This window comes from Somniosus microcephalus, chromosome 33, assembly GCF_052327205.1.
Source record: "Somniosus microcephalus isolate GS21.2 chromosome 33, FLI_Smic_1.0, whole genome shotgun sequence".
Taxonomy (NCBI): Eukaryota; Metazoa; Chordata; class Chondrichthyes; order Squaliformes; family Somniosidae; genus Somniosus; species Somniosus microcephalus.
The window spans coordinates 33083224-33099006 of NC_141019.1; the positions used below are offsets into that span (position 1 = coordinate 33083224).

Sequence of the window (15783 nt, forward strand, 5' to 3'; positions counted from 1 at the left end):
GGGAAGGTGCCGGGCGAAGGGGAAGGGGTGTTGAGGGTGATAGCAGAGTGGACAAGGGTGTCGCGGAGGGAGCGGTCCCTACGGAATGCTGAAAGGGGAGGTGAGGGGAAGACTAGAACAGATTATCTGGTCATTATCACATTGCTGTTTGTGAGAGCTTGCTGTGTGCAAATTGGCTGCTGCGTTTCCTACATTACAACAGTGACTACACTTCAAAAGTACTTCATTGACTGTAAACCACTTTAGGATATCCTGAGGTCATGAAAGGCGCTACATAAATGCAAGTTCTGTCTTTCTAATGGCCATTTGGACGAATGGATATGCACCTTAGCAAAGGAGTCAGCACAATCAGAGGAAGAAGGAGGAGAAAAATATAGAGGGGTGGGAATTTCTCTTTAAATCAAATCTGGGGAAAGAATAAAATAAGACATGATGCATTACCCAAAATCGAAGACTTTTATTCTCAGCCTTTTTTTACAAGCTGGAAAGGTTTTCAGCATTCACTTTGAAAGAATACGTTTTGTGCCTTAAACAGTAAGTGCAAATGGAAAAATAAAATAGTATGAGCTATGTCACCAATACAGAAAACAATCGACAGCCAAACCGCATTAATGATGAAGTGAACACACACCCTGTGTATATGACTGTATTGGGTCAAGCCCCCAGAAAATTCTAACATATTCAGGATTTAGATTTTGTAATATGTACAGTGGATTACAAAAACTGACACTACATTATGTAATTAGAGGACAAATCAAAAGTTACCTTCTTGGAGTCTATGGAGGGCATCATTTCAGGCAGCCATACTGAAGCATGCTAACTCCTATAAGCCAATGTAACAGCACAAGTTGAAACAGGCCATTTGTAGATCATGCTTTTGCACCCAACTAGAGTTTCTATGGATAGGTATAGGCTAAGATAACTGAGGGAAGAGGGGAAAGGGAATGTTGTCTGTGGAGGGCAGAAAGTGAAAGTTGAATTATTGAAATGTGAAGCTGGATGCATATTCTGGATTGGATTACCTTTAGGGATTAGTGAGTATTTATACAGAACTTCCCCTCCTGAGATTAAATAGGTGGGTAGAGTCAGTGATAGGGGAGAGTGTACACAGGCTGTGGGAGGAGATTAAATGGGTGGGTAGAGTCAGTGATAGGGGAGAGTGTACACAGGCTGTGGGAGGAGATTAAATGGGTGGGTAGAGTCTGTGATAGGGGAGAGTGTACACAGGCTGTGGGAGGAGATTAAATGGGTGGGTAGAGTCTGTGATAGGGGAGAGTGTACACAGGCTGTGGGAGGAGATTAAATGGGTGGGTAGAGTCCGTGATAGGGGAGAGTGTACACGGGCTGTGGGAGGAGATTAAATGGGTGGGTAGAGTCAGTGATAGGGGAGAGTGTACATGGGCTGTGGGAGGAGATTAAATGGGTGGGTAGAGTCTGTGATAGGGGAGAGTGTACACAGGCTGTGGGAGGAGATTAAACGGGTGGGTAGAGTCCGTGATAGGGGAGAGTGTACACGGGCTGTGGGAGGAGATTAAATGGGTGGGTAGAGTCCGTGATAGGGGAGAGTGTACACGGGCTGTGGGAGGAGATTAAATGGGTGGGTAGAGTCCATGATAGGGGAGAGTGCACACGGGCTGTGGGAGGAGCGGGCTTGATGAGTCAATTTGGCATTTCATATTCTGTGCTCCAATATGTTCTTAATTTGTGTGCAAATTATATTAACTTCAAATAAATTCTTTACTTTAATCACTAAAAAGGTCATAATTTGCAATGGCGAAACAATCCTTGCAGCACGCTCCAATACAAGAGTTCCTGTCCCAATATGGCATTTGAAAATATCCTCTATACAGGTGTACAGATTTTCACATTAACAGTTGAATAACACTGCAAAGCAAAAGTACATTACATCGTATCCTCACAAGTCCACTGAAAGATCAATTTAGTGCACTTGGATTTTAAATGGCTCTCTCACGTCTGAAACAGCTCTCCTGAAAAACCATTGGTTCTTGCATCCTGCAGACACCGAAATCACAACCGTTGTAATTTTTAAAGGACTACTGTTGTTCCCTCCATAGAACAGCAGCACATCATCTATAAAAACTCCCTTAAATGGCCTGCCCTGCCAACTGCATCAGTTTCCCACACTAGTTGTCCTGTGGGCTGTGAGTGAGACTGCCAATTCTTGCCAAATCTGTAGACGGTTAACTTTTTAAAAAGCATATGCAGGGAGATTTGAAACTTATAATTTTGGTTTAATTGCAAGCATACTACAATATTCTTTAAATACTTAATTAGAAAATAAAGCTTCTTTGTGCCAGAGTGTGGTTGTCAATAGATGGGTGACTATTCCAGGCTAGGAGATATTGATTTATTATGTAGTCTACTCCTTTTAATTCAAAGTCACTTAATTTGAATTGTCTTGATAATTTGAATTTTTTTAAAGTACTAAATTCCCACTTTGTTGTGTTATTTACATTACTTGACTTTTTTTTCAAAAAATTGATTATTAGGGGTAGACTGTCGTGGCAGGTTTGATAGATGCTATAAAACAGCACATCAGCTTGTCTTGGCTACCCGAACACAAATTTAATACATCTCATTAAAATCACAGCAAGGAAACCACAGCCTCTTCTCAGCACATCGAGTGAACTCTCATTGTTACAAACATGTGGGGAACAGGGGTTCACTTTACCCTGGGCTAAATTCAGCCAACATCTTTAATAGGATTCATGACAAATATAGGCTTTAAGTAGATTTGACTGTACGGAGTTTCCCACACTAAGCAAGTTTATGTTCAATTTCCTTTCCAGTTTAAATGCACAAGGTGCCCAAACTTGCCAATTGCTTTGCACCAGCCATCAATTTGAACAAAAGTGCCTGCCCTCCACTCAGCATCTCCCCACAGCAATGCTGTGGCCTGGACTTCTCTGTGGCACCAGGGGGACCACCAATCAGAGGAGGACATCTCCCTCACAGGGAAAGAGAAGAAATTGGTCAATTAACTGTTGGTTTAAATTGGGTTTAACAGTTAATCTCTCTATTTGCACAGGAAAATGCATAATGTAGTCAACAGAAATCTTAATTCAAAGCTCAACAATTGACATAATGAGCCCTCTGCAACAAAAAAGCCACCTGTATAGCTTGGCACTGGAGAGTGCTCTTTCCTAAACTCTCAGCCATCTCAAAACTCAGTCGAATTTACAAGAGAGATATCCATTGGGTTCATGTTCAGGAGTGCGTTCAGCTCTAACTCGGAGGGTACAGGAAGGTTTTCCACACTAAGAGGAGAAAAAAAGAACAGAATGTGACACGACTGTTTCTAAAAGTGGGGCCATGTACTGTAGTAAGATTTTCAAAAGAAGAAAAAACCCCACTTATTTCAGTTACAAATTGTATTTACTATTGAAGTTAATAAATAATCTTACTTTGGTTTTACTGAGCTGTGTAAAGTTTGTTGAATCTCAATTCATCACACAGGACTCCAAGACACACTGAGGCTCTCACACAGTTGTGTACATTTGAGTGGCACGACACAATAATTGGGTTAGGGCTGTTCCTTGACTTCAGGCTTAGGTTGAAGTTGAGTGGGGGTGCATTGCATGCCAGTGGGTTTTGAACAGCGTGGTTGCTAGTAATGCCTAGGTGGGTAATGACCTGTCAGTGGATCTGTGCCGACTAGTTGGTGCTTGACGGGGGAGGAGGGATGGGTGGAGTGGGCCCTCAGAAAGGGGGCTGCCCCACTGCTTGGTGCTTCTTGAGCTGCAGGTGGAACCCATGCATTATCTTTCCATAAGTGTTTCCTCCACCTCTGTTGTGCAAGAGACTGGTTGTGCCACAGCTATATCTTTTCACACTAGCAGTGAGAACTAGGCCGACCTCAACTGTATGAATCCCTTGCCCTTTTGGCCAGAGTAGACATGGAACTGGGTCTGGGAAGTTGATTAATTTAATCAATAGAAAAAGATACAGTGCCTTATCATGTTTCAGAAACATCTCAAAGTGCTTCATATAAAGTAAATTATATTGTGCAGTCACTGTAATGTGGGTAAACATGGCAACCATTTTGCACATAGCAAAATCCTACAAACAGCAACGAGATGAATGGTCAGTTAATCTATTTTTTGTGATGTTGTTTGAGGGAAGTGTGTTGGCCAGGACACTGGGAGAAATCTCTGATCTTCAAAAAGAGTGCCATGGGGGGTCTATTATAACCATCTGAACAAGCAGACGGGGCCTTGGTTTAACATCTCATCTTGAAAGACGGCACCTCCGACAGTGCAGCACTCCCTCAGTACTGCACTGGAGTGTCAGCCTAGATGATTTGCTCAAGTCCTGGAGTGGGACTTGAACCCACAACCATCTGACTCAAGTACAAAGGTGCTACCCACTGAGTCAATACAACATATGTGTAACATTTTCTTGCCCTAACTTTCAATACTTTGTGTCTTTCTCCTATTTAAGAACAAAAAAAATTATCTTCTTTAGCTGGATCTTTCTGTACATTTCTTGAGAAAGTGACCTGCTTCAAAAGTTTGTCAAAGTTACTCTGTATCTGGCTGCTAGGGTGTGGAAGAGTAGCCAGACAATGTTGGGGGGAGGGGGTGGAAGATTGGTGACTGGCACCCTGCCATTTTCACTTTCCCTGTAAGGGAAATGGCCATCTCGGATTTGTGGTCCTCCTGGTGCCACAGACAAGTTCAGGCCACATTCTCAATTTCAACAGCATTGCTGTGCGGAGATGCTGAGTGGAGGGCAGGCACTTCCTTATCAGGAGAGAGAAAGTCAGAGGGACAGTCACCTTGGGCTGCTCGTGCCCAACATTTAGCAGCTGGTTTTAGCACTGCATTGGCCCAAGGCCTGGGAGTAGGAAGTCCGTTCTCTTGACCAGGGTAGGTATATGGCAGAGGGAGACCCGTGTGGGGGTTGGGGGAGATGAAGAAAAGATAACTTAAGAAAAAGGGAATCTTACCCCCAGAAAGGGTCTAAACACATTTATCTGGCTTACCCTCTTACAAACTGATGATCTCCTTCATAGTAGCTGTTCACCTCCATGTCATTCTCACTTCGATATGGATTAATGAGATGGCTGCTTTGCCAAAGAAAGAAAAGTATTAGTCAGGTAATGCAACGACACAAGCTTAAAAGAACATAAGAAATAGGAGCAGGAATAGGCCACTTGGCCCCTCAAGCCTGCTCCGCCATTCAATAAGATCATGGCTGATCTTGGGCTCAAAGCCACTTCCCCGCCCGCCCACTCCCCATAACCCTTCACTCCCTTATCTTGCAAAAATCTGTCTATTTCCACCTTAAATGTATTTAATGACCCAGCCTCCACAGCTCTCTTGGGCAGATAATTCCACAGATTTACGACCCTCTGAGAAGAAATTCCTCCTCATCTCAGTTCTAAAAGGGCGACCCTTTATTCTAAAACTGTGCCCCCATGTTCTAGATTTCCCCACGAGGGGAAACATCCTCTCTGCATCTACCTTGTCGAACCCCCTCAGTACCTTATATGTTTCATTCTTCTAAATTCCAATGAGTATAGGCCCAGCCTGCTCAACCTTTCCTCATAAGTCAACCCCCTCATCTCTGGAATTAACCTAGTGAATCGTCTCTAAACTGCCCCTAATGCAAGTATATCCTTCCTTAAATAAGGAGACCAAAACTGTACGCAGTACTCAAGGTGCGGTCTCACCAATACCCTGTACAGTTGTAGCAGGACTTCCCTGCTTTTATACTCCAACTCCTTTGAAATAAATTCCATTTGCCTTTTTGATTACTTGCTGCACCTGCATGCTAACGTTTTGTGTTTCATGCACAATGACCCCCAGGTCTCTCTGAACTGTAGCATTTTGTAATCTCTCTCCATTTAAATAATAATTTGCTTTTTTATTTTTCCTGCCAAAGTGTATAACCTCGCACTTTCCCACATTATACTCCATCTGCCAAATGTTTGCCCACTCACTTAGCCTGTCTATATCCCTTTGCAGATTCTTTGAGTCCTCTGCACAACTTGCTTTCCCACTCATCTTTGTATCATCCGCAAACTTGGCTACATTACACTTGGTCCCTTCGTCCAAGTCATTAATGTAGATTGTAAATAGTTGAGGCCCCAGCACCGATCCCTGTGACACCTCACTAGTTACCGTTTGCCAACCGGAAAATGACCCATTTATCCTGACTCTTTGCTTTCTGTTAGTTAGCCAATTCTCTATCCATGCTAATATATTACCCCCAATTCCGTGAGCTCTTATCTTATGCAGTAACCTTTTATGTGGCACCTTATCGAATGCCTTCTGGAAATCCAAATACACCACATCCACTTGCTCACCTTTGTCCACCCTGCTCGTTACCTCCTCAAAGAACTCCAGCAAATTTGTTAAACATGATTTCCCTTTCATAAAACCATGCTGACTCTGCTTGACTGCATTATGATTTTCCAAATGCCCTGCTACTGCTTCCTTAATGAAGGACTCCAGCATTTTCCCAACGACAGATGTTAGGCTAACTGGTCTATAGTTTCCTGCTTTCTGTCTCCCTCCTTTCTTAAATAGGGGCGTTACATATGCGGTTTTCCAATCCACTGGGACCTCTCCAGAGTCCAGGGAATTTTGGTATAGTGCAACCAATGCATCCACCATCTCTACAGCCACTTCTTTTAAGACCCTGGGATGCAGGCCATCTGGTCCAGGGGACTTGTCATCTTTTAGTCCCATTATTTTACCAAGTACTATTTCCTTAGTGATAATCACATGGCTACAAACACTAAGAACCTGGAGTATGAATGCAAAGCTTTAAGGAGAGAGTATAACCCCCTATGTAATAGTCAAAATGCTGCAATATGTTACAGCCCTGGCACTGTGCACCAACTATTGGCTTGTGCCTATGATTACCCACACAAGAGTTCATGATCTTGGGCACACAATCATGGAGAGGCATAAATGGAAGTTAGATACTTCCAAGAGGGAGAGAGTTACTCCAGCTACCGGTGTATCCCAATGAGCAGCAAAAGGGAGGCATTGGGTTCCCTTGATTGCTCAGTAGGTAATGATACCTTGTGTGATACTGAGGCATACAAACCAGGAGTGTTTCAGGATTGATGCCTGGTCTCGGTCTGGACTGTTAGTTGATTGCAAGCTTGCGAGTTAAGTTAGTATCCAGTGAGCCCTGCTGGAGCGTGTATATGCATGGGTGCGGACAGGGTTGGCCTCAACGTGGTGCCCTCCACAGTCAAAGCTCTTGACGGCACTCACATGAAAAATGGCCTTTACCAATATGGCGGGTGACGCACTTCTAGCGTGGAATGTGCAGGCATGCAAGCGGCCTGTAAAATGGGCGTGTGTCAACTAATTTCTAGGCCCATGTTTCTATTAGAGTTGCTTCTGGAGGCAACAAGATCCGGAGGTTTCATGAGGTGAGTTTCCAATAAGCACCGAGACACAAAACTCTGCTGGCAGCAAACAAAAACGGGAGTCCTGGCAGTGCGAGACACTGCATGTGATGCCAGTATTTTGTTCTGGTTGCAGATGAGCTGGGGTCTTGGCCTGCTCGTACTGCCCAGCACTGCTGGCCTGTACCACTTAGTGCAGACATTTGGGAAGGTCTGTGGCCAGAAACAAATGCAACTTTTTAGCAACAGCGCCTGCGTGATCTTGCACAAGTCAACATTGCCGACAGTGCACTGAATTTGCCCTGCAATATCAGGGCAAATTCAAAGGATCAGCACTCCAGCAGCCTTGGATAAATTGTAGAACCACTTTCATGAGAATATAGGCATGCTACAAGTTAGACATGGGACTGGATTTCCTTTTTTGGGGCAGAGTGGTCTTCTGCTGTCACTCCGACTCTGCTGTGGCCCTGGCCCATTTTCCTGGGTCAAGGGTCACTTAGCATGTAGGGCAGGATACCCAGTGCCAAGAGGGAGCCAGCCACTGCTAACAAGGAGAAATGGGCAGTGCTGCTGGAGCACCCAAGGAGGCAACAGGGGACGTTAAAGGGGCAGAAAAGCCCCAAAGTAGTGAGCTACTAGTTTTGTATGCCAACAAGGGTAGCTGCATGGGGGCCAAATTGGAGGAAGAGAAGGCCCCCAAGTAAGCCATCTTCCTCCATCTACAGAAATCTGGCAGTGGTACAGGGAGGGAAATGGAGTTGGGGGTGGGGAGGCATGGCCTCACGGCCCATTTCAGGCAGGATCGCAGAGGAAGATTCAGCCCAATGTGTTATATTAATATCAAAGCAAAGTTACAAACTCCATAAATGAGATTCAAGGTTCTTAACTGTGAAAAGAACTAAATCCAATCAGGTCACAGGCTAAAGCTATATCTTTAGAAACAGAACTGACCCCGGAATTGCATTTGTAAAGTCTTCAGGCTGGCTCATGTTTATCATCGTATTAGGAGGCAATGAAATGGAAGAGGTGACTGTAGCATCTCCCCTGTTAGTAGAAGATAAGGAGAATTATTTTTTTAACATAGCAGTGATTTAATTAAACTATAAAAAGGTGATGACAGCAGATAGCTTGTAAGCAAAGGTCGCTGTTAAATGGAAAATATCCTCTGCCGATCTGTCACACAAGATGGGAGATACCTGCACACTTACCAGTCACTTTCATATGCCATTTATAGCACTTCCACTAAAAGTGATGCAACTGTCTACGATCTGTTCACACTTCATGCTGAATTTGGAGAACTGGCGACAACGTTGGCAAAACCGCACACGCGTGCAATATTTCCACGTGCAAATACAATTTTAAAACCACTGCATATCTGTGACTTTATGTTTCTTGCTATGGACCTTCCCTGCTCTCGGCTCTTATTGGCAGACCACCTGCTCACAGCTAGGAAAAAGAGGTCTTAACATGTGGCACTGGACGTTTATGTTTGTCACCATTGGTGCTTTTTTATTCCTCTTTCCCCTTCCACTCCTGAATGTGCTGAATCATATAGAGGTCCAGTTCCACAGGCTAACTGCCCTCCAGTATCTCAAGTGGAAGCCTAGATAGTAAGGGCTGGATTTTACTCACCGAGACGCGTTGGGGGCAGGTCTGCTGGCTTCCGGGTTCTAGTCCCGCCCCCCAGCAACGTCCGACGCAGAGACGCAATTTCCCCAATTGGCCTCGTTAAGCCTGCCCTGCGGGCTTGCTGGCCAATTAAGGGAAAGCCGGTGTCAGATGACGTCAGTTGATGACGCTTCATCTGCCGGTTTTCTTAAAGGCACATGAACCATAAATTCTTGACAGATGATTTGAATGTGTTTGACAGCATTGAGGTGCTGTCAAACACTGACAATCACAGTCTAAAGGTGAGCCCTTGAACCCAGGCTCTCCAATTATGCTCTCCTTAGGATAAAATAGATGGCAACTGCAGCTGAGATTACAGAAGCCATCTGTCACTTCTCCCGATGAGATGAGGCTACACAAACACTTCACAGCTTGTCACCTGCAGAAACATCTAACCACATTAAAAATTACTTTCACAACTTTTCCTTACCTCTGATACTAACCAGTGTCCCTTTCCATGCGTCACACCACTTCTGCAGCGGTCATCCAAACACCCACATAGCAACAGACGCACAGCACGCCTCACTTACCCTGGCGGGGTTCCCCGACATCGGGAAGCCCGCAGCAGCAGTTGAAAAATTGGAAAAAGCCTCTTAACTGCCTGTTAACTACCGGTTAACAGGCAGTTAAGTGGCTATAATCTTCTTCCCGCTGCTAGGAGTCGTGTCCCTGCACAAATCGGGGACCCGACTCCCGGGAAGATTGGTTGGAGGCAGGTTGGGAGCGGGTTTGGGACCTGCTCCCATTTTTTTTGGATTTCCCCAGCAATCCAGCCTCCAGAGCCGCTTCTTCAGGGCTGGTAAAATCCAGCCCCGAGTGTCAGTACGTTATTCCCCCACATGGGGCGTCAGAGCTGAGCCCAATCATGCTTCCCTTAATGTTCATACACATATATTTTTTCCAGCTATGGTCACTGAATAGGGACCTAGCCCTGGGTCAGTTTCAAGCACAGGTCACTGGGTAGCAATCAGGAGCAGGAACCCTAGCTGATTTGACTTCTCCCCGGCTAGGGGTGCAGAGGCCATTTGTAGCACCACTACCGAACTAGATAACTCAGCACAGTTATTGAACTTGGAACCCTCTTACTGTCAATGGCTCAGTACCACACTGGGGAGCGCATTTACCAATTACGCCATCACGAGAGTTAGATATCTAAAATCCAGCCTTGTGTTTACAAGATTAATACCGTAGCAAAGGAACTGGGTCATGGAGAAAAGTTGCTCCAAACACGTGTCTGTATCGAAACTTTGCAAGTTGGTCCTCATCCCATCCCACTCCTGGCTGCTTGCACAGGCTCAACCCGACAATGTGTAACCTCAGTGTCCTGCTCAACCCTGAGCCCATGCAATCCATAACCAAGATCATCTACTCTTACCTCTGAAGTATCCATCTTTACATTATCCCACTGTCAGTGAATCACTCGTCCATGCCTTTATCAACTCCAGGCTCAAGTTTTCTAACACTTTCCTTTCCCCTACACAAATTCTAATGCATCAGGAACTTCACTGCCTACATCTTATCCCTTACTAAGCTCACTAATCTATTATCCCAATCCATACAAACCTCCGTTGCCTCCCCATCCCTCAGTGTATTGACTGCAAAATCCTCAGCCACGTCTACATACCTCTGCAACCTATATTCCCTACTTGCACCCTCTGCTCAGCCAATTCTGTCTAGTGTGCATCTCTCTCTCTCTGCTTCACTATTGGGAGGCTCTGGAACTCTTTCCCTCAACCTCTCCACATTGCTAACACTCTCCCCTCCTGCAAAAGGCTTTCAAAGCCTACCTCTGCGACTGTGCCCTCAGTCACCTCCCAAACTCCCAGTTATTCCTGCGCGAGTCAAACCCACAACTATGAAGCATTTTTGAATACTGTTAATATTAAGGGACTGCAGGTCACCCACACCTGTGGAACTGTACCCAGTAAGAGTAAACACCATCTGGAGGAGGAGAAGATTGTGGATTTGAAAAAAAATCCCCTCAGATTATGGCTCCTAAAAATGATGGCAAGGAAGGAGGCATCAGTGCAAGTGGGAGAGAGGATTAGTGTGGGGGGAGGAAGAGAACTAGTACAAGAGGGTGACGAGAGTTAGTATGTAAGGGGGAAAAGAATCACTAATTAAGAAAAATGCATGTGTGGTGGGAACAGAAATTCAAAACTAAATTTTGCAACATCAGTTACTAACAGCAACCTCTACACTCACTTATCGTAGTTGATGGTACTCGGGTTACACGGCACCTGCGGCCATCCTGGGATTTCAGGCGTAGTACACACACCGTATGACTGAGACACTGGCGAGGGGACCATGGGCTGTGCCACCACTTGTGTTTGTTCACTGAAATAAAGTGCAAAAACGATGAGCATTTTACACACTTCGCGTCTGGCTGCTAACTCGACCAAAAGAAACAGAACGCACCTCCCGAGTGGCAGTGTGATACAGTCAGCATCTGTGCAAACAAGGCTCACAGCAAAATCACAAGTGGATTCTGGTGAGACTCAGGAGTGGAGATATTGATCACGTGAGTGGGGGTAATGACTGGAGTGTGGAAAGGGAGGGGGACAGTATCTGAGCAGACGGAGCGATTTACAATATCAGCTAGCATAGGGTCCAGGAAGGGAAGTTAGGTGGCCGGCATTTCAGTAGCAATTTGGGGAAAGGTAGCAGGAGGTGGGTTTCATGAATGAGATGAGCTTGGAGAGGGCATGGGGGGAGCTGGGAGAGATTCTAGAGAGAGGTGGCGGTTCAAGGCTAGAGTAGGGAGGAGGCCTGCGATGAGGTTTGGCTTGCTGGACAATGGAAGGGGGTAATCAGCAAAGGCAGCTGAATGGATGGCCTCTATCCTGATGACAAAGTAGTCTATAAGCTCCTCGCACTTGCTGTTGAAGGTAAGGTTAGAGGGGGCAAGGGAGAGGAGTTTGAGGAGAGGGTTTGTAGCAGAGAAAAGAAGCTGGGGTTATCTTTGTGTGTCAAATAGGCCCAAGTTTGGGTTCCATACCAGGGTGAACTACTGGGATGGCAGACGTGTGAAGGTCTTACCAGGGAAGGTGAGCGAGTGGTTTAGCAAATCGACAGCTGCAACGGTATTGTGGCAAATGGAGGGCCAAAGGCTAGGCAGTTGTAAGTAGCTGGGGGGAGAGTTTATTCCAGGGGCAGAAACAAAAGGGAGTGGGTGGTGAGGGATACAAGGAAGTGGTCGGAGATGGCCTTGTCAGTGATTGAGGCCATGGGAGAACAGAGACCATGGGAGATGGCGAGGTTGAGGGGGTGGCTGTAAATATGGGTAAGAGAGTTTAGTCAGAGGAGGTACAGTACATGGTTGTTGGATGTCAGTTAAATTTAAGAGATGGAAAATCATGGAAAGTGTACCCACAATTTCCCAACATACCCTCCCAGTGGGGGAAGCTCCTTGCCAGGAGTGCACATTTGGATATTCGGCCTTATAGTCTGTTAGTGCTTTCTACCCAGGTATATTTTGTTCACTAAATTTAGCAAAGACAGAAAAATAGGCCCCATGTGTCTGTGCTCACTTACCCATTCACCGTAGTCTTTACACCGGCATGGAGATACCCATCCTTTCCCTTCGCTTCCTCTGTGGAATGAAAACAAACAAGATTCTTTGCTCGTTGTTCTCCTAACTATTTTTCAGTAACAAAAACAAATGTTTCTTTAAATAATCGATCACTGAAGAGTTGTAATAACGCACTGTGGTCGGGGAGGGACGATATTTGTACAGTCTTTGTATGATTTTAAATTGCGCTCGGAAGAGGGCAAAGGCTCTTCAAAATATTTTTGGAACATAGGAACAGGAGGCGGCTATTCAATTAGATCACGGCTGATCTGTATCTTAACTCCATTTACCTACCTGTCTTGGCTACATATCCCTAAATTTAAATTCCGTAACAGTAGTCATGACTCTGCCACCTCCCATCCCTGCTGGTTGCTATTATAAGCCACACCAGTGTGTGACCAGTACACGCAGAAGAATAATTCATTTTTGGTCAGCAACAGGGACAATTACTGAACAAGAACAGGGTGAGAAATCAACCGTTTGTTACCAGGCACACAGGAGCAGCAAGAGCAGACATTTTCATTTATTTTCTAATGCATTAAGTTTTTTTTAAATAATGTTTGAGATATGATCTATTTTTGCGAGTTGGAGCAGGTAGTTTCAGACTGGCTTCAGCTTTAAACCTACTGCATTGCAAGTTGAGATTGAACTGGCCGCTTGGGAACTTTAGGGGGCAATTTCCATGCGCTTACCGCATCATTTATGCTGGAAAATAGGGCGGTAAGCAAACAGATATTTAAATAGAAACAAGTCCCACCCATTGGCCCCTGACTTCATTTTCAAGCGGGCCTTGAAATGGGTGGCCAGCACCTCTGCCTGAGACAGGCAGGAGTCCTATTTCAATATTTAAAATCAGGGTCCTAAGCCCATTGTAAGACCCCAATGGCATTTTCATGGACCAATACACAGTGTGTGCTGTGTCTGCCCTGCCTGTTGCTCCCAGGCATGGAGTGGCCTAACCAGTGGGCCTTAAAAACATTTTTGGCTTCCCCTCCCCCCTCCACTCCAAGGACCGGACTGTCAACCGACTTAGTGTAGGAGCTGGCTGTTTTCCCACCCTCCTCGACCAGCAAGCTGCTTCAGAATGCCTGTTTGGCACTCTCAGCTCACCGGCTACGTGCTAATGAGGCCCAACCTTGGACCTCTTGCAGATGCGATCGGGTTGGCGATTGCAACTCCTGCCGCCCACCCAATTAGTGCATCGGACAAAAATTGCCCCCTCAAAATTTAATAGCAGCAAAGAGATAACTAACCCAACAGATCTTTGCTAACCAGCACTTTGATACTAGTGAGCACTTTGCTTGACTGGAGAACGATGCGGAGCTTGCAGCAAAACTCAGCACTGCCCGTTCTACATCATTCAAAGCAGCCCTTATAACCTGCAGTATAACAACACCATAAATTAATTAGCACTTTGCAGTCTATCTGTGCGTAGCTTAACACCAGTTTCTTTGTACTTACTTGTGTAGTACTTTTTGAATGCTTCATCTTTGGGTTTGTTGGGATACAGGTAAAGCAGGCGTTCAATATCTCGGACACGATCTCCCAGCGATCGAATGGTTAAATCCTTTGTGGTGAAAGGTTGAACATTGTATACCTGTCTGCCACCTGCAGCATGAAACAGAAACAATTAGACCGAAACAATGCACAAAGAGGAGGGGGAAAACCTTCCCACCGTTGTCAGTAAAGTTCAACACTTGGCGAAACATCATGGTCAGCAAACACAGCCAAAAAAGACAAAAGATTTTGATTGAAACATTTCAATAATCCAGGCGGTGCAATGCAGTTGCTCTGCTTATATTTTTCTTTAGGAACTACATCGATCAGCAACGAAAATCAAATCAAAAACAGAAAAGAGCTTGAAGTTAAACAAAAAAACCCAGAAAAGTTCTTCACTTTCATGCAATCTTTGGTTCAAAAATATTTTTTGCACGCATGTTCACATCCTAGCACGGTGTGGGTGCAGGGGTCGGAATCCCATCTGAAGGTAAACAGGCTGGCCTCTAGTACCCTAACTCTCCCACTATAGCACACTGCTGTATTTTGAACATCCATAAATACCTACGTCATTAGTGTAGACTAGAAATAACAGGAACATCCATGTATATAGTGGCTTTAACAGAGGAGAATGTTCCAAGGTGTTTCACAGTTGGAGGTATAAGAGGTTAGGGGAAATGACTGAAGGCACTGTTGAAAAGGTAGGTTAAGAAGGATTCAAAAGGCGGAGACAGATGTAGCAAAGCGTATAGGGAGGGAGAGTGCAGGGGTAAAATGGTTGAAAGCTCTGCCACCAATAGTAGAGTGGAGGGAGGGGGATATACAGCAGAGTGTTGGAAGAGCAGAGATGTAGGGGCTGGAAGAGTCTGAAGAGGTGTTGGTGGGGGAATAAGGCCATGGAGAATTTGAAGATACGGATTTTGAAATTGATGCACTGAGAGACAGGGAGCCAATTGAGGATGGGGCAATTAGGGGTTCCATTCAATACTGCCCCCAGTTTGACATTACACCTCTCATGAGGACTCTGTACCTTATTTTTTAACCAATTTGTTTTTGAGGCCCATGTTCTCTCCTGGGTTCCTGTGGCTTTTAATTTAATTAGAAATGTGGATTTCAGAATGTCCAAATAAATGAAATCATAGGGATTATGTACTTTGTACTTATTTTTGCATATTGAATGGAGGACCCAATATTATAATGCACTTGTTAATCTGTTGGGTAAAGATATCCAAAGTTCCTCAATAGATCCATCATCTTAAAAAAAAAAAAAAATTAACAAAAGTCTCTGGAAGCATTGCAAGAAGCGGAAAACAGTGTTACCTGTAATAGAGCCACCTGGTGGACTATTGATGTATATAATAATAAAGCCATGTGCAGTACAGTTCTTACCGGAAGCCATGTTGTGATATATATATATGCTGTGTCTCAAGATATCACATTACCTTTCTCAGAATCATCGATCCATGCTATTGTAATCCCTCCAATCTCAGAGTCACTGAAGCGCAGCAGAAAGGTCCCATTCACTCGTTGATTAAGCAGTCTGTTGGCGTACTGCTTACTTACAAAACCCAGGATCAACCTACAAATAAAAAAAGGATAGTGAATGGGCCCCTCAGCAAATCCCTTCCAAAGATCAGTGTGGTGGCAAAAAGCTAGG

General features: G+C 44.9%; 1 protein-coding gene across 2 annotated transcripts in view; it reads right to left on the minus strand.

Annotated features, from left to right (window-relative positions):
- Positions 1-442: 442 nt before the first annotated feature.
- LOC147097123 (signal transducer and activator of transcription 5B-like) overlaps positions 443-15783 on the minus strand; it is a 108790-nt gene continuing 93449 nt past the window's right edge. Inside the window, exons 15-21 of one of the 2 annotated variants that reach the window (XM_085972985.1) lie at positions 15569-15705; positions 14091-14237; positions 12593-12650; positions 11264-11395; positions 8342-8434; positions 5006-5086; positions 443-3278 (exon numbers count right to left, since the gene is read on the minus strand). In XM_085972985.1, coding sequence (XP_085829111.1) covers positions 3182-3278; positions 5006-5086; positions 8342-8434; positions 11264-11395; positions 12593-12650; positions 14091-14237; positions 15569-15705 — 745 coding nt within the window. In that variant the 3' untranslated portion in view covers positions 443-3181. The remainder of the gene's footprint in view (positions 3279-5005; positions 5087-8341; positions 8435-11263; positions 11396-12592; positions 12651-14090; positions 14238-15568; positions 15706-15783) is intronic. The other variant, XM_085972986.1, reaches the window with a different exon arrangement.